The 19,274-nt window shown below is 39.7% G+C and overlaps 2 protein-coding genes across 2 annotated transcripts; one reads left to right on the forward strand and one right to left on the reverse strand.

The window, feature by feature from the left end:
* The first annotated feature begins 50 nt into the window (after positions 1–50).
* On the forward strand, positions 51–9,360 carry LOC118413848 (transmembrane protein 180-like). Its single transcript, XM_035817415.1, has 9 exons — positions 51–198; positions 775–971; positions 2,079–2,158; positions 2,399–2,842; positions 3,388–3,599; positions 4,159–4,330; positions 6,220–6,413; positions 6,638–6,763; positions 7,193–9,360. The coding sequence occupies exons 2-9, from the start codon at positions 819–821 to the stop codon at positions 7,300–7,302; spliced, it is 1,491 nt and encodes a 496-aa protein (XP_035673308.1). The 5' UTR covers positions 51–198; positions 775–818; the 3' UTR covers positions 7,303–9,360.
* A 2,768-nt stretch (positions 9,361–12,128) lies between these two features.
* Positions 12,129–17,941, reverse strand: LOC118413705 (monoglyceride lipase-like). The gene is made up of 7 exons (XM_035817232.1): positions 17,808–17,941; positions 16,788–16,897; positions 16,231–16,367; positions 15,518–15,625; positions 14,964–15,053; positions 13,838–13,913; positions 12,129–12,289 (listed from the first exon to the last, which is right to left on the reverse strand). The coding sequence occupies exons 1-7, from the start codon at positions 17,939–17,941 to the stop codon at positions 12,129–12,131; spliced, it is 816 nt and encodes a 271-aa protein (XP_035673125.1).
* Positions 17,942–19,274: the final 1,333 nt, after the last annotated feature.

Consider the following 19,274-nt stretch of genomic DNA (forward strand, 5'->3'; position numbering starts at 1 on the left):
TGAGTTGAAGCTACCTTTTTTTCTTAGTTTTATGTATTGATGCGCTCAAATGGTACACCCGGAAGTGAGTCGTGGCTCGTGGCAGGTCAAAACTTCCTCCAGTTTTTATATTGATTCACAATTTGGTCCTTTTCAGTCGTCTTCATGTGTGGGTGTTTCGTACTGTGAGAGGGACGGGTTCCCGTGTGTCCAACATGAGTAAGTAATGTTTCTCTAGTCATGTAGAAGTTGAACAAACGGCCATTCTTTGCCCTTGACTCTTGAGAGAGTTTATTTTGTCATACAATAATGATATCATCTCACCGTATGTTTCATCAAAATGGTAACTGACCATATGTTCACTCATTATGAGGTATAGTTTGTGAGTTGCAGTCCTCTTTTTGATGAAGCAGAAGTTAAGATGAAAATTATCTGCTTGTGAAATAATTCTACCATTAAATATTAAACGTTATCAACTTGCAAGCATGAATAAAAATGCTGTTCTACAATTTCCTGTTTAAACCAATTAAGGCACATAGCACATAGTGCTGGGAGTAAATTGAGATATCTTCAAATTTCCAAGCAGATATTTGATCAGCGACATCTTTTTTGTCCCCAACGAAATAACTTTTTAACGAAAGAGAGTCTGTAATTTGTCAACAACACTTTATTTACTTTACGTATACATATTTTATTACCTGGATGTCTAACCCTCATTGACATACATGTATGCTATCCTACATTCATTTTAAATGGTCTAATACATGTGATGTATTATATTGCTTCCATTTCAAGCCATGATGACGTTATGAAGCCTACATCTGTGACAAGTTGGGACCATGAGTAACATGGGTCCCCTCCTGTCTGTACCACTCTGCTATGGAGCCCTGGTGCTGTTCACTGCCATCCTACACAACGTGTTCCTCATCTACTATGTGGATGTGTTTGTGTCAGTCTACAAGATCGACAAGATGTCCTTCTGGATCGGGGAGGTAAGAATCAACATACTGGTCATCCTAAACACCTAAAACAAAATCAAAATCCAGAGCGCCACACAAGATTGCCCCAAGTACTAGTACACTATTAGAGCGGTTTGAGGTTGTTTAAAGTCATTGGAGGTGTTCAGGCAGACCTTTAAGATACTGTAAACCCATTTATTTTGGAGGTATCTCATTTTGCGATAGGACCAGAGATTAGTTTTCCATGTTGCTTCAAATTCACAGTTGAAACAATTAATTGACAGGGCAAAACATGTATTTGCGTCTTTTGCGATTTTGAATGGTATTGTGGTGGAGAGGCAGTTTTCAAAAGCCACAAAAATAAAACGGTTAACCACCAAAGATATTTTAAGATTTACAGTAACAGCTGTTCCCAGCTGGTAAGTACTGTACATGTAATTTAGTGTTTGTTTGTTTGTGTCCACTCAGGCAAAGGTTTGGCTCTGGTTTGTTTTGGACATTCCCTTGGTGTACTGTTGTAGTAAGCTTACTACAACAGTACACCCATGGTTCTGCGACTGTTCCCTCGTTTATATATAACAACAGGTCTGTGTAAAGGGCCTCAGTAAGCTGATGCCTTAATGGTCTAAGGTCAGACAGCTGAACTTGAGATAGTTCCAATGCATTAAGAGAGGTTGAAATGGTGTGCCCTCCCCTTTCAGAAAAGGGCATACAGACTTTCTTTCAGAATACAATAAAGCCATACTGATTCCATTATATGGATGACATCATCTGGGCATCCCGAACGATGTGAGTGTGGGAAGAAAAAAATTGTTTCATTTTGATGAAATTTAAGGGCTTTGGAAGGTTGAGCAAATGTCTGAACTCACAGAACAATGAATTCTTTGTCTCCTTTGACTTTGGAAAACTTCAATCATTAGTTATTTTCCAATATTTACAGCATATGTTTGCTCATTTTGAAGCTTATTTGTACAATAGATTAATGGTATGGCTGCATATTCAACATTCTCTTGTTTTGGAAACGTGCAGGCGGACATCATCCATATATCCAAGTCAGTTTTGCCTAATGGCAAAGGTACAGGAGCTGATTTGTTTAGATCTTCTCTGATCCATTGAATGTATTTCTCCATGCCTTTTCAGACCATTTTCCTGATCTGGAACTCCCTGAATGACCCATTGTTTGGCTGGATGAGTGACAAAGGCTTTCTGCAGGCAGATAGGTGAGCAAGGCAAATAGAGACCCTTTTAGTTATCTAACCACATACATGTATATCCTGTTGTAATTTGGGTCCATCTCTATCCTAAAACAGCTCAATGTGTGGCATGATGTAAGGCCATACAAGATGCAAATTTTGAAATGACCAGACAAGACATGTAATTTTTTGGCGATGCCTCTGGGGCTAGCCTAAAAGTATATAATAAATTTGTTTGACCTTTTATACATATTTTTTGTCTTACAGCTCATCCGACCATGGCTCTTCACCCCAGATTGTCCTGAGGCGTTTCCGCGCCCTCTTCATAAACGGACCGCTCTTCGCTCTCTCGTTCCTCACGTTCTGGGTGGCGTGGGCCGTCCCGGCCGTCCAGTTCGTCGTGTGCCTCTGCCTGTACGACACATTCCTGACCATGGTCGACCTTCACCACAATGCCTTACTGGCCGACCTGGCCGTCTCGGACAAGGAGCGCACCAGACTCAACTCCTACTGTTCGATATTCAGTGCCTTTGGTTCGCTCTCGGTCTTTCTCTCCTATGCAATATGGGACAAGGAGAACCTGGGAAACTTCCGCGTCTTCTGTGCAATATTAGTGTGTATTTCTATCAGCGGATTTTTTCTATGTACAGTTTGGATGAAGGGACAGTTCATACACAGGCACCAGCAGAAAGAGCCGGACCCATTGCAAAGGTGGGTTCCCCTCTATTAGAATAGTTCTGATATGTGAGATTTACAGAAATTAAAAGTTTTTGAAAAAGTATTATAATAGAATTATAGTACTACATGTATGTGAATGAAGCTATCCAGGATTGGTTAGTTGACTTTTCCCCATCCAAGGTACAAAACCCTCTCAACTTTCCCAAATCAAAACTCACATAAGCATGAAACCATTCTGATTAATAGTCATATTGATTGATATTAATCTAAAATGCAATTTCAACATTAACTTTGATAATACACAGGAGATTATTTAAAACAATCTGAAGATCTTTTGCAACAATCTGCATGGAGATTTGAAAAATAATCTCCAGATTTTAAGAAAAAATTCGCCAGATCTTAAGAAAAATTCCTCGGATTTTAAAAAAATCTCCAGATTGTAAAAAAATCTCCAGATTTTTTAAAGAACTCCAACTGTGCGAGACGGCCAACCAATTTTCCAATGGGTGGCCACATTGATTTTTTAATGATAGCTATTGAGAAATCTTCACGTTAACGTAGTGAGTTTGTACTTCCAGCATCCTTGTGTCCAGTTCCTCGGGCAGTCCTGGTGTCCAGCTGAGTGTGAGAGGCTACTTCAGACAGCTCATGGCTCACAGGAACTTCCTGTGGTTCACGGCCATGAACCTGGTGCAGGTTTTCCACTGCCACTTCAATAGCAACTTCTTCCCGCTGTTCCTGGAGAATCTGCTAGAGGGCATCCCACCTTCAGTGTGCTCAGTGCTGCTGGGTAAGTCACGTGTTCATTATGTGTTAAAATTCTAACTGGAAACTGTGACTCCACTGCCCACCCCAGGAAAGGCTAGCGCTTGCAGGGTTTTTCCTCGGGTAATTTGGGAAACAGGAAACACAACATACTTTTTTTCCTAGTAGGCCTTAAGACCCCCATTGGAACAATGAAAGTTACTGAAGTTGCTCAAAATACTTTTTTTCAGCCAGGTTGCTCAGGTGGCAACATTAGTCAAAAGCAAGGCTGAACCATCTACATTTAAGATTACCTCACTTCCCACAAGATATTCAAGTCAGCTACTATCCATTATCTTTTCTTCCTGTTACATGTAACTACTAACTTATGTTTTATGTTATCAAGATAAAGCTTAAATGCCAAAAATGAAGTTTTGGCCTAAGCTACCTGGCTTTAAAATTGTTATTAATGCGCCAAGCAAAATGTGGTTGCATTTGCAAGCGTGCAAGTGGTTATTTCGCGCACTTGTTTCTTGTACACTTTTAGCAAGTCAGCCTTGGGATACTACAACACACAATACTACCCAAAACTTTTCCTGTTTCAGGTATTTCATTTATTTTCCCCCACATCAACAACCTGTACTTCCTGACGCTGTGTCGGAGGTACGGTACGTACGCCGTGATCCGCGGGCTGTTCCTGGTCAAGCTGGTCCTGAGTACGGCCATGATGATGGTGGGACCGGACTACACATGGGCACTCTGCTTCTTTATAGCCAGGTCAGCTAGTTCACCTTTATCTGTGGGGTAACCTATATTCATTGTTATAAAAATACTGCACCTGGGCACTCTGCTTCTTCAAGCCAGGTAAGTAAGCTCATCTTACTCTAATGCTAGTTCACTTTTATCCGAGGGGTTACCTAACATGCACTGGCATAATACCGGCACGTTTACGACGATTTCTCTAGCCATACTGATTTGACAAATTGTCAACGCATCATTTTCTCCAGTTACATGTTGCTGTTATAGCTTATCCTTGCCACTTCTTCTGTGTATTTTTTTGTCTCTCTTGTCCTGCTAAAAGCGTAATATTGCAATTGTAACACGCCGCGTAATTACACGGCAAACGGGCGCGTGGTTGGGAGGGGGGAAAATACCGGCCGGAAGAAACACGGCACAATTAACCTCCGCTATGTACCTTTATACATCCTCTGATGTTCCTTCCTTTTCTGTTAGTAAATGCATAAAACATAAACCTACTTGAGCATACAAAAAGTCATGGGAAAACGGACGTATACTGTCAAGAATTTTCACTTAACTTTTGTCTGTCACAACCGCTATGACGTAACACTTTACTGCTAGCGTCGATATAAAATGGCAGGAAAATGTCGGCGTATTCTCAATTTTGCCCATTCAGTCGTAGATCCGGGCGATAATGCAACAGTTCTTCACATTTTTACACGAGTTGTAGGTCACCAACAGAAATTCAAGATTGCTGTTGAATCATGTTCGTCTTGTGCCGTGAGCATGCGTAATTATGATCTACAAATCTGGCAATGAATGTGACAGTGTGTTCGTCCCATGACAAGCTGCCTGTCCCGAAAAACATACTGAAAACTTTTGGCCTTGTTGTCTTTGAATGCATTGTTATCGATGCTTTGTAAATGATGTATTGGGCACCTAGATGTCTGAAGTGTGCACAGCTCAGAAATAACTATTGTTGCATGTGTAGATCTCTTTAAATTCCATTATTTTTGATCGGCCGGTATAAGTCTTACTGCCGGTATTATGCCAATGCATGTTATATCCATTGTTAAAAAAAAAGGTATTTTGGGGTATCAAGTTGACGGTTTCAAACTGCAATAATTTGAACATTTTTTATTTGTTGAAAATGTTGCACCGTCAGTCATCTGATACCCCAAAATACTCTGGTTTTATTTTAAAACAATGGATATTGGTTACTGCATTGGATAAAGGTGAACTAGTATTAAATTCTTTCACTTTTGCAATGACTTACTTTTGAGGTAGGAGGAAAAAAGGACCTTTCTGCAGTGTTTGAAGTCTGCAGGTGAAACAATTCAACAATTCATATATACTATATATATCTACTTTCTGTACATTACAATTTATCTCAATCCTGCATGATGGGCATTAACTCTAGATCTGTGTATGGAGTCTATGTTATCGGTGTCTGTTTACTAGTACTGTAAATGTATTAAAGTTCGCGGGGATTTGATTTCATTGGAGCGGGAAAAAGGACTTTTTGCGGTGGTTTTTATTTCGCAGTAACACCATAGACAGTCTAATACCATTATAGAAAAATGTTCGCGGTGGTTTTAAGTTCGCGGTGAAGTGGTCACCACGAAAACTGCAAACATTAATCCACCGTGAACATTTCTGCATTTACAGTATGTTCTTGTGTGTCCATAGTTATTTGAATACACTATCAGTAGATATGCACAAAAGCAGTGACGTAGGAAGAGAAAGGCAAAGGTCAGACATGTTGGGCAGGAAGTGCAGTTCAGAGTTGGTAGAACAAGTCATTAATCACTAGTCATTGATTGAATACTTATAGTAAGTAAGGCGTGTAGGTTTGGGCCCCTAGTGTGTGTTTCTTTTCACATTGACACTGTAGTGTCTAATATTTTCTATTTTGCTGTCCTATACAGTAACAGAGTGTTCACTGAAGGCACATGCCGACTACTGAACCTGGTAGTGAGTGATCTTGTGGACGAGGACTACGTACTGAACAACAGGAAACAGCCCATCTCTGCGCTGGTGTTCGGCATGGCGGCCTTCCTGTCCAAACCTGGTCAGACGTTAGCACCTCTCATGGGCACATGGATACTCTCCGTGCAAACAGGTTTGTTCCTAACAGTGTTTTTACCTCCGTTAAAATGGAGATATTGTTTTTGGTTGGCTCATTCAAATTATGAAAAAACCACAAAGCACTATGCAACATTTGAAATTCCTTTTAAAAAACAGATACATTTTATGTAAACCTGCCAACGACTGCATTATGGGAGAGGGCAGTCATAAGTATTTTGAAGTTGACAAGTCCTATTATAATAATTCTATTTTTTCCAGGCCATGATATTTTCCAGACAGGGAACAAGTTTGGTTCCATCCATGCCAATACCAGTCAGATGGACACAGGCACCTTCACCTCTCACCGACTAGGCTGCTTCCACCTGCTGGTGTATGTCCCTATCGGTAAATATCCTTTTACTCATCAGTTCTATAGTTTTTCATGTGTGTCTTTCTGTTTTTGTTTAAGTGCCATGCATGTGTTTGTATGCTTCTTTTTCTCTGAAAATCAATAAAGATTATTTTTAAAGAATATTCCTTTTTTTTCCACCTCTGGTGTAAGTGACCATTAGTAAATGTCATTTTTTGTGTTTAACTTCTTACCATATTCTTACATTATAAACCATACATTTCACTTCAAGTTAAGAAACTTTGTTAAAAATTCATTTCAGGCGATTGAACAGGAGGTACCTTTGTGACTAGATTTTAAACTATCTGCTCAGAACTTTTGTCAGAGGTTCTTTGAGATGAAAATTTCTTGTATGTTGACTAAAACAACACTCGATTGAGTGAGAGTGGCAGTGGTTCATTGAGGTTTTTCCCTTGTTTCGCCAGCGTGTGCGCTGCTACAGCTCCTAGCCTGGTCTCAGTTCAGCCTATGCGGCAGCAGGCTAAGATGGATCAAGTCCCAGCGGGAGGGGGGCAGCACCTACAAGTTTGTATAGCGGGAGGGGGGCAGCACCTACAAGTTTGTGTAGCGGGAGGGGGGCAGCACCTACAAGTTTGTGTAGCGGGAGGAGGGCAGCACCTACAAGTTTGTGTAGCGGGAGGAGGACAGCACCTACAAGTTTGTGTAATGGTAGGTGCGCTGCACCCACAAGCACCCACAGTGGGAGGGGGCAGCATCTTCAAGTTTGTGTGTAGTGGGAGGGGGGGGGAGCACCCAGAATTTGAAGAGCCTGCTCTTCTTTGGTTGGATCTACTTGCAAGTTTACAAAAGTAACGGGTTCCGCACTGGTGTTCCAGTGCCAAATCAATGGGTCGAATCGGCCTCAGCACTGGTTTTCTAGTGCTGAAGAAACGTCAGGCTCAGCGCTGGACTTCCAGTGCTGACGACCACTTCAGCACTGGTGTTCCAGTGCTGACAGAGGAGACCGTTACTTTTGTATATTTGCGATCTACTTATATTTTGGGCCTTTAAAAGGCCTCTATTTACTACATGCCTCCATTTTTCCTGTCATCTCATCCATAGTGGATGGTCAAAATGAAAGTTAAGCCATAATATGGACATCCATCTAGGAAAGCAAAAATAAGAATGGAATGGGCTAAGAAATGTGCCAACTGTAAATGATCATAACATCAGCTCTCCTAATTCTGCCGGGTACCCTAAGACTGCTAACGTAGTTCAATTTTATCTACAGGGTAACCTATATCCATTGTTTTTGAAAAGAATGTATTTAGGAATATCAAGTTGATGGACGGTGGTTTCAAGCTGCAACATTTTCAAAATATTACTGTTTGAAACCACCAGCTGTCAACTTGATCTCCCCAAATGCTTCTTTTCAAAAGCAATGGATATAGGTTACCCCGCAGATAAAGGTGAACTGGTGTTATATTTGAAGAGATTTACTTAAATGCAGTATTATTAAACCTCAAGATACGGACAGACTAAAGATATCCAGGTGTTCAAGGTTGTCTGAGAAGACCTCGAGGATGACACAGTGTTTTTAAAACGGAATTCAACTCTAGAGGCGAGAGTTCTGATTCTGCAGATAATATCATTCTGCAGATCCCCTGAAAAATAATTATATTGCCAACTTTTTTGCTAGGCAGCAGTTTTACTCTCAGGAGCAATATTCTGCTTTAAACCCCAAGTACCCTTCAGATGAATTACAGCCATGTGTAATATACTGTCCTGAACAACTGTAACACTGGTACACCAAGGAGGTTAAAAAAGGAGGTTAACCTCCTTGGGTACACAAATTTCTGAGAGTTGATATTGGCAGAGAGCCTTTGTGTAGGTACAATTGTTGATGGTTTTAAAAGATGCTTCTTAGTTTATTGCTGATATTTATTTTCAGCTATTTTAGATGCTTTCTTTACAAAATATCCCAGAAAAGGTCAGATTTTCCTGCCACAGTGTCTAAGATAATTATGGCTCAGAGGTAAGACTGTCTGTATAGTTACTTTTATTGAGCTGTTTACATGAACCCGTATGGTAAAAAAACTTCTCTTTGGAAGTAAACCATGTATAAAAGATTTTAATGATGTTTTTCTTAAAATATGGCAAAGAGTGAATGATGATGTATTTATCACAGACATTCCCATGATAATTGATTTCCTGTAATGAGATTATGTTGTAATATTCTCAAACTTAGCTATTTTTCTTATAGAGTATTAAGGCAAACGTGGAAGAAGAAAAATCTTACTTGATATTGTGTCTCACATAAGCAGGATATTTCATACATAAATGAATAGATATTTCATTATGTTGTAGGTTTTTATCATATCTTGCATTACTTATGTTAAGACCGATTATGAAAAGAATGTCAAGTTTGAAAATGTAATAACCTCAAGGTATCATTTTAAGATCAACAAACCATGGAGGTTTTAATATTGTTTTGAAATTTTATAGCAACAAATGTATGACCTGTCACTAACATGACCTGTCAATTACTATACAATCAGACAATTTAAGTGTAATACAGCCATAATTGAGATACATATGTCCAGAAAGTACAATGTATATTGTTAACTTTGATTAAAATGCATCTTTTTATCAAGTTTGAATTCAATGCTATTTGTACCTTCACATATTCTTTTTGCTCCCTTTCTTCATGGTTACTGAAGCCAACACCCTTTGTTGTTCGATTATGTAAAGTGGCAAGTGGCAGGACAGAGCTGGTGGGACTAGTCACCATATACATTGTGTATACTTGATGATAAATGATGGGAACTTCATACTTGTGACATGTGAACGTGGATTCAGGGTGAACATCACCATGCATAATTTAAGTAAATGTGTTTACTAAGTCATTTACCTAAAATCCATCTCATATACTATATATTAGGTATGAGGTAGCCGAACTCTAGTTGTTGATCAATCCAGCTATACTTGTATTTATTTTGTGTATGTTGGACTAAGTGGACTTTTTCTCCGGGTTCAGCCTGGCCAACAACCAGTCCAGTATGTCTTGTTTGACCATTTCCACATCTTCAGGAGTCTCCAGTAACAAGACATGCCGACAGTTCGGGTATACCTGAGTATGTGTAGAAAAAAGATATCATCAAATGAATTGTTTATATTGAAGAAAAAAACTTTATATTTTGACCCATTCATCTACATGCATAGCTTCGCCCATGGCCTATACAATTCAATATACCTTGGGAGAGGCTCTGCTAGAACAGACTGAGGTTTCCACTGTTGTGGGCGTGGCCTCAGATCAGTTGTCAGGCAATCAGAGAAACAGATTCTTTTACCTAAAGAAAACAGCAAAACCTCAGCCCAGTTTATCAGCAGAACTTTATCGAGGAATATATCATAGGCCGCATAAAAGGAAATCAGTAGCGTAAAATGAAAAGCCGGCAGAAAATAACAAAACGCATCATTTAGTTGAAAGATATAAAATTGTGTATGTATATAAAATTGATATCTGATTTTGAATGGTAAATGCATATATATTAAAGCAGACAGGAAAAATTATCTTGACTTTGATTTTCCCCCACAATATTTCACAGAAAAAGACATTTAAAGATTCAAATCAGCATTAGCTAAATTAACAAGAGTTAACGCCAATTCACCTTTATCAGTGGGTTAGCCTATATCCGTTGTTTTTAAAACAGGGTATTTAAGAATACCAAATCAACCTCAAAGTGCAATATTTCAAAATTATTCTTATTCAAAATATGTTAATCTGAAACCACCGTCCATCGAGTACTTGATATCCCTGAATAACCTGTTTTTTAAAAAAAAGGATATAGACATTTAGGGTACCCCACGAATAAAGGTGAACTAGCGCTAGCCTAAGTGCAGAGTCACCTTGATTTGCTTATCCTGGCTCCTGGCCTGGTGATATAGTTTCCACGATCCGGATACGTCGACTACCTCGTCGTCTCCCCCATGTAGCACCAAGAATGGACAATCAACCTCGGGAAGTAGACTTTGTGTTGCCAGCATTCCTGTAGAATTGTAAGACACAACGTCAATGTCTGGTCGGAATGCCGCACATTAGGAATATTACACAGCGTTGTTATGAAGTGGTGAGGTAAACTTTATACATGTAGTTGAATCAAGTTGAAGTTTATATCACAAGTACGTTCACAATAAAACCCATTCTCCTTCGCAGAGCCAAACTCGCGGCCTGTACATTACTCTTTGGTTTCGACTCTGCGTTTTCAGCTATTGTAGCATTTTCTCATAAATTATGTAAATGGCTCTAATGTCCGCATGTTCAACTTGTTGCACATGTTGCTACCAAATGTTGCAAGAATGGAATTTTCGTCATTTAACACTATGCTAACAATTTCTCATTAATCATGTAAATTATGCAACAATTTGCATAATTGATGTCTATCCACATTTCTCTCTTTAGTAAATTTTTTAGTTACATATGCCATGTTTAAGTACCCTAGTCTTGATGAAATACAGTAAACTGTGCTCATTGATTATGCAAATTAGCACCTGGTTTGCATTAATAGCCCTTATTTATGGAAGGCATCTCCGACGCTACCTACAGATCAAAAATCATGCTGATCTGTCAACCCCTTCCCAAGTTATTTCCTTTCAAAAGGATGGTGCAATTGTGCACGTGCGGACGAATTGCTGTGTAATTTCGGGAATTTTTGCCAATCGGTTTTATCTTTAACAGTAAGCCTGATATTTCTCTCTTTTAGAGTTACATATGGTATATTTTTTAGCATTCTAGCATGAAATGCAGTGTATTTATAAACTGTCCTGTTGTGGGCGTGGCCTCAGATCAGTTGTCAGGCAATCAGAGAAACAGATTCTTTTACCTAAAGAAAACAGCAAAACCTCAGCCCAGTTTATCAGCAGAACTTTATCGAGGAATATATCATAGGCCGCATAAAAGGAAATCAGTAGCGTAAAATGAAAAGCCGGCAGAAAATAACAAAACGCATCATTTAGTTGAAAGATATAAAATTGTGTATGTATATAAAATTGATATCTGATTTTGAATGGTAAATGCATATATATTAAAGCAGACAGGAAAAATTATCTTGACTTTGATTTTCCCCCACAATATTTCACAGAAAAAGACATTTAAAGATTCAAATCAGCATTAGCTAAATTAACAAGAGTTAACGCCAATTCACCTTTATCAGTGGGTTAGCCTATATCCGTTGTTTTTAAAACAGGGTATTTAAGAATACCAAATCAACCTCAAAGTGCAATATTTCAAAATTATTCTTATTCAAAATATGTTAATCTGAAACCACCGTCCATCGAGTACTTGATATCCCTGAATAACCTGTTTTTTAAAAAAAAGGATATAGACATTTAGGGTACCCCACGAATAAAGGTGAACTAGCGCTAGCCTAAGTGCAGAGTCACCTTGATTTGCTTATCCTGGCTCCTGGCCTGGTGATATAGTTTCCACGATCCGGATACGTCGACTACCTCGTCGTCTCCCCCATGTAGCACCAAGAATGGACAATCAACCTCGGGAAGTAGACTTTGTGTTGCCAGCATTCCTGTAGAATTGTAAGACACAACGTCAATGTCTGGTCGGAATGCCGCACATTAGGAATATTACACAGCGTTGTTATGAAGTGGTGAGGTAAACTTTATACATGTAGTTGAATCAAGTTGAAGTTTATATCACAAGTACGTTCACAATAAAACCCATTCTCCTTCGCAGAGCCAAACTCGCGGCCTGTACATTACTCTTTGGTTTCGACTCTGCGTTTTCAGCTATTGTAGCATTTTCTCATAAATTATGTAAATGGCTCTAATGTCCGCATGTTCAACTTGTTGCACATGTTGCTACCAAATGTTGCAAGAATGGAATTTTCGTCATTTAACACTATGCTAACAATTTCTCATTAATCATGTAAATTATGCAACAATTTGCATAATTGATGTCTATCCACATTTCTCTCTTTAGTAAATTTTTTAGTTACATATGCCATGTTTAAGTACCCTAGTCTTGATGAAATACAGTAAACTGTGCTCATTGATTATGCAAATTAGCACCTGGTTTGCATTAATAGCCCTTATTTATGGAAGGCATCTCCGACGCTACCTACAGATCAAAAATCATGCTGATCTGTCAACCCCTTCCCAAGTTATTTCCTTTCAAAAGGATGGTGCAATTGTGCACGTGCGGACGAATTGCTGTGTAATTTCGGGAATTTTTGCCAATCGGTTTTATCTTTAACAGTAAGCCTGATATTTCTCTCTTTTAGAGTTACATATGGTATATTTTTTAGCATTCTAGCATGAAATGCAGTGTATTTATAAACTGTCCTCATTAATTATGCAAATTAGCCCCTGATTTACATGATTAGCATTTTATTATGTAAGGTAACTATCTACATTCCAAATATGAAGATCCGTCAAGCCATTTCCGAGTTATTCCCCTCTAAAGGGATGATTCAACTACACATGCTTATAGAAAAATTCCTGACATGCCTGCGGAATTTGGGGAATTCTTGTCAAACGGACGCTCTCTATACTATTAGGCTAGCCCCTGAGGCGTCGCCAAAAACGCAACCGTATTCAAAAGAAAGAAAGACCACACGCTTCTCAACAACAACACAATTATTCCTCTGCAATCACAGCTCAGATCTATGTGTCTTTGCCAAGTTTATCAAATTTTCTCTCTATTGTCTAATACTTCCCAGAGAACCCTTGTAACCTGCATCCCGCAGGACAGGTCAGGGAGCAGGTAAAGTTAAATAAAATATGAATTCAGGCTACAACACACACAAACACGCGCGCGCGCGCACGCACGCACAGATACATGCACACACACGCGGACGCACGCACACACACATGGAAATACGCAAACAACACACACGCACGCAAACAACACACACGCACGCAAACTACGCACACGCACGCAAACAACACACACGCACGCAAACAACACACACGCACGCAAACTACGCACACGCACGCAAACAACACACACGCACGCAAACAACACACACGCACGCAAACAACACACACGCACGGAAACTACGCACACGCACGCACACACACACACACACACACACACGACGTCGAAAATTCCATACCGTATAAAAATTTCATTCCTATGCGCATTGTGCGTACTCCTTGAGATACCAATGGGTCCTCTACATACGTTTTGAGCTGAAAAACAAATACAACAAAGTCAGTAAATAATTATAAGGCCACTGCAAGTAAATTTTATGGATGACATCCTCCAGGGACTCCAAATTTAGTGAGATAGCGCGGGAAAAAAACAAGGCGGGCCAAAAATGACAAGATTCCTACATATTCAAATTTTGAGATCATAAACCTTACAAAACAATTATCGAGGTGACAAAACATGATATCACAAGCAACAGATCTTTTATTCCTGTATTCAACATCATTACCTGTCCTTGTAGTTGTGTATCCATCCCCATTCATCAATAACTTTAAAGTCAAGAACGATTGTGGAAAGAGCTTGTCCTACCATCATTGTCATACCAACAAATCCTGAAAAAAGTTTGTCATACTATCACGGGTAGCAAGTATACTGGATATTCATATGCGATTGAACACCTTATAAACTGTCTACATATGCCATAAAACACAAACAATTGCAAGACATTCATGACATATTTGTCAATTTGCGGCATGTTGATTTTCTTGTTTTTTATTTTCAAATCAGCCGAAAATTAACGCGCGCGCTGATGTCATCCATAAAATTTACTTGCTGTGGTCTAACATGCAAAAACATGAATGATGCACCACTTGGAATGCCATCATTGTAATTTTTTACGTTTTTTAGAAGGTTATGTTTTCGGTAGCGTATGTGTGTGCGTCAATGCATATATCTGTGTATGTATGCTTGTGGATTGACAGTATAACTCTAGATGGCCTAGATGTATTGTACTGATGTTTGGTATGTGGGTTGGTAACCTTGAAATTGAGATATTGTGCCCCCTAGCGGTTTGTTACAGTAATGCGACGGAACGTCCTGTTTTGATATCTCGAGTTCTTGACATGCTACGGTCGTGATTTTTTAGGGGTCGTAATTTTTTTTTATCGGGGGGAGGGCAGCAGGTAAGTGGTGTAGGTTCTGGTCCCCTTGCAGCTTATTTTTGGAACTGCAGGAGCCGGTTTAGTGTCAGACTTATATTGTTTGACGGATTGTCATGATTTTGGTGAGTGGAAAGCTTAAGTGATAAATACCTTTTCATTGTCCTTGGTAAGTTGGTCTGGACAGAGACCCCACTGTTCCATATTTGGTAATATCTTGGAGACGACCCATACCAGGGCCCGCTGGAAACGATGGAACGGATGAGTAAAGAATGATATGGATTTGATGAAGACGTCACTGATTTCGAGAAATACAATCTAATCATATCAAGAATGACAATAACTTCTTTCCACACTATCTTTCTCATCTGAAAATGGAGGAGAATGGAGGAAAACTAAAAAGGCAACATTTGCGAGCAAATACACAATAGTCAACTTCTAGCCTAGCAAAATACTGTTAACGTCTAGCCTTACAAACTTCTCTTGTTGTGACCAGCCCTTCCAATTGTGTCCTGCCACTTGCTACATAATGTAATCGAACAGTACAGGGTGTCTGCTAGACTGCTACTATACCAGTAACCATGGTGACAGTCGTCTTGTCACTGGCCTTATTTGCTCGGAACGCCGGAAGAAGGGCAAGAAGAAGAAGAGGAAGAAATGGGGAAAAAACAATATGTTTCCCTTCCATGTGGGTAAACATAACATACAAATGAGTAGGAACAGGTGACGGCGTTCTCAATAGCGGGTGACGTCAGCACCATCCCGGCGAACTGACCCGGACGCTTGCATGCTGCAACTATCGCCGCACAGCCTCCCTGTGGGGGACAGAATTTGTATAGAAAACAAAATAAACCCTTCTTCGACCGATATACGAATCATACAGTTAAAACTTAAAAGAATCAGTTTTGACAATTTACAAAGTGAAGAACCGCTAACAGTTTTCAGCATGCGTATTTCCTAACTTGGTCAGTCCCCTATTACTATTCGACCAGGTGGGATTCTGCTAGAGACTACAAAAACAACAGAACCAAGCGGTTAGCCTGCTAGAAATATCTATCTTTAAAGCTGTAACGCTAGTTCACCATTATCCGCGGGGTAACCTATATCCGTTATTAAAAAAGACAGCCTTAGGGCTGTCTAGTCAACGGACGGTGGTTACAAACTACAAATACTAGAGTTTGATATGGCAACGGATATAGGTTACTCCAATACTAAGAATATTGCGTGTTTGATGTAACAACGGATATAGGCTACCCGTGGATAAAGGTGAACTAGTATTATACAGAACTTGCACAATCACCTGGTGTACCGAAAGTGCGAAATGGAACGAAATGAAACTTTCCATTTCGTTCCATTTCGCACTTTTGGTACACCTATTTCGTACATTATCAAAGTTATTTTGTTGCTTTGTGTGTATTACCATTGAGTGTCCGAGCAGGAAGATCGGTACATCCGGGTATCGAGCTCGCATCACGTCCACATGCTGAAGAATGTCTCTGGCGAGGATGTCGAAGTTTTCCACACACAGTCTCTCTCCTTCACTCTGGCCATGGCCAACTGGATTCAAATATATCATATGGGAAAACGTTCACAGTGTTTACATTGAAGTCGTAGGAGAAATTTTAGTACCCGAAGCTCGAAGTCACAAAAAAATCATGATGTTTCACGTTTTGGCCAACATTATATCTTGATTTTACTTTACGTTTGGGACCGCATTGTTAGCAGCGACACCTACCTGCAGTGCGAAGTAGAACCAGTGAGTATTGCACAGAGGAAGGTGACAGACGGATGTGGTTGTATATGTTTTGATTGTGACTATTACAAGGATACCCGCGGCAAGTTTTTCATCACGCGTACGGTTTCAATGAAGACGACATCACATCCATTTTATCTCATATGACGTCCAAATCTATTATTGAGAAGTAACTGCATGATAGTATGCATGATTAAAGTATGTATGTATGTATGTATGTTTACCGTGGTCATGCCCGAAGACTAAGAAGCCATGGTTGTTGAGAAGCTGCGCCAGTATGGGACCGAGGACTCCACAGTGACTTCCCCGTCCGTGAGACAAGAATAGCAAAGCTCTAGAAAGGGACAGAATGATAAGGATCTTAAACTATTATTGAAATATATACTATTATTAGAATATTTCACTATCCAAGAGACAGTCAGATATAAAGTATGAATAAACTAGCCATTCATCAGAGATTTATTACCTCCCTCCAAAAAAAAATAAGACTCAAAATAGAGGACAACACCACTTTTCCCTTGCATCAAATGCTATCTAATCAAGGCCACAGATTGTCCAGGACAAAATATACAAAAATCGGAAGTTTTTCTGCAGGGCAGGGTCAGTCCGCAAGAGGCCTAATATCGACATCATCTACCCACATACTGAATATCAAAACAATCCATCCAGAGGTTCCAATGTTGTATCTGCGTCCCGGACACAAAACAAACAAACTGGCTTATAATAGCAGTCTCTGTATTTGTGCTTTAGATAACAACATATGACCTTTGATCTCTTATATGTGTTTATCCACTAGATAATCCACCTTGTTGTATCATTACAGACAGTTGTTACCCAGTTTCTGAGTAATGGGGATATTGTGCTCGAGGCACACGGGGCCCCCATTTTACGTCCCTCCCGAAAGACGTTGCAGTTCAAACCATGGTACCGTTCCCCGGATTCAAACCGGGGTCTCCCCGTTCTGCTATGGTCATATTTCCAATCCGGTGCCGTAGCGAAGTTTGCGGAAACGTAAAACAAAAGTGTTTATCAAGAAATATACACAAATTATGCTCAGGAATAATTTCTTCATATCTTGTGTGTCTTGTGTGTCTTCCTTCCTGAATGCTGTCCGGCCGGGCCCCAGTATGAAAATACGACCGAAGCATTAACGTCTAATTGGAACATAGGAGCTCAACTCTGAAGCTGCTACCAGTTGAGATACAGACCAGAAAAGACTTATGACCTTGATCGAAATGACGCACCTGAGTTTCTGGTTCGGTTCCCATGTCCTACAGTACAGGTACTGTCCGTCTGAGTTTACAATGTGCGGTACGGTACTGTAGCTCACACCCTGAGGCGTACAGCGGTCCGGATCTGTACCGGTTTCAGAGGCCATTTTACGTCACACTGATTAAACATTAACGTGTTGACCTTTGTCACTCATTCCACGGAGATCATGAGCTTACGGTCATACATAACAGCTGATTCAGTTCTTTTTACAACTAAACGTTTTCTTAAAAAAGGACATCTGAAATGTTGATGACTTGACATTATGACATGAGAAACAAATGTACAGGATTGGAGCAAAAATATTGCGTCTTATTTTTGGAAATTAGACTTTGCGTATTATTTTTAGGGACTACTGTATTTGGCCGTTTATGGTGTCCATTTTGAAGATGTAGCCATCTTGTTTTTTTTAACAAATTGTTCAGTCTGTCGATGATGAAGATCCATGGAATAAAGTTCTTGTGGCCTTAGTATAGAAAACGTTTTTCTCCAAAATGTTCAATGTTGTAAATACGTAGACACAGCAGAAGTATTGTTTTTGTCCGAAATGGAGAATGTGTAACCTTTCTTTCAACGTGTTCAGATCAAAACAATAAGGAACCATATAATGTTAGCAATGATATGATTAGTCTCAATTGTACAAATGACTATGTTTGAAATCCAATGTGAGTAATTGTACCTTTAGCTCACGACGGCAAACTATTTGATTTGGTCCTCTGTCTCTGCTGATGTCGTTATATATTAAAATCACCTGATGTCGTGGTCTACAAGACAAAAGCAAACACTTGACCTCGTTGGTCACATTTTTGTTAAGAAACACTTATCAAAAAGAGAACGGGTGTGAGTGAATCAAAACCTAGTTCTTTGGCCACGCCTGGGTAAATTGCTGTCGTATTGAGGTCACCCGAGTTAGCGCCGAATGGCAGATCACTCTAGGACCTTACTGTTTCAGGAAGCCTACTTGTAATCTGCTTGTAATTCAGCCCCTGGCTGCGAAAAGGGTGTAGTCGACCCACCCAGTAACAGACCGACAGCTACAGGTAGCGAACTACCGATACAGGGCAAACGCATCGATTTCATGTCGTGGGATTTTAATCCCTTCACCAATCCTGCCCTGTTACTGCTCTAGAAACCATACATGTCTGTTCAGAATGACTCATTTTCCTGTACGCTACTCCCATGCGTTAAATATGCATCTATTTATTTATTCAATTCAGATCTGTACTCTTTAACCATGGTAACTCTCTCAGTGGCTAAGCACTGCATTCCATATACAGTGTTTGCATAGTTCAATAAATGTATATACATAACAAACAAAGACCATCATACAAAACAAAATCATATCCATGCTCTTAGTCGTTATCCGTACCATAAATCCTAAGATCAGGGGTCAGATGTCAGCATTGATGTTTTTAGAAGTTTCTTTATAAAGAGTGGTCAGT

This window comes from Branchiostoma floridae, chromosome 4, assembly GCF_000003815.2.
Source record: "Branchiostoma floridae strain S238N-H82 chromosome 4, Bfl_VNyyK, whole genome shotgun sequence".
Classification (NCBI taxonomy): Eukaryota; Metazoa; Chordata; class Leptocardii; order Amphioxiformes; family Branchiostomatidae; genus Branchiostoma; species Branchiostoma floridae.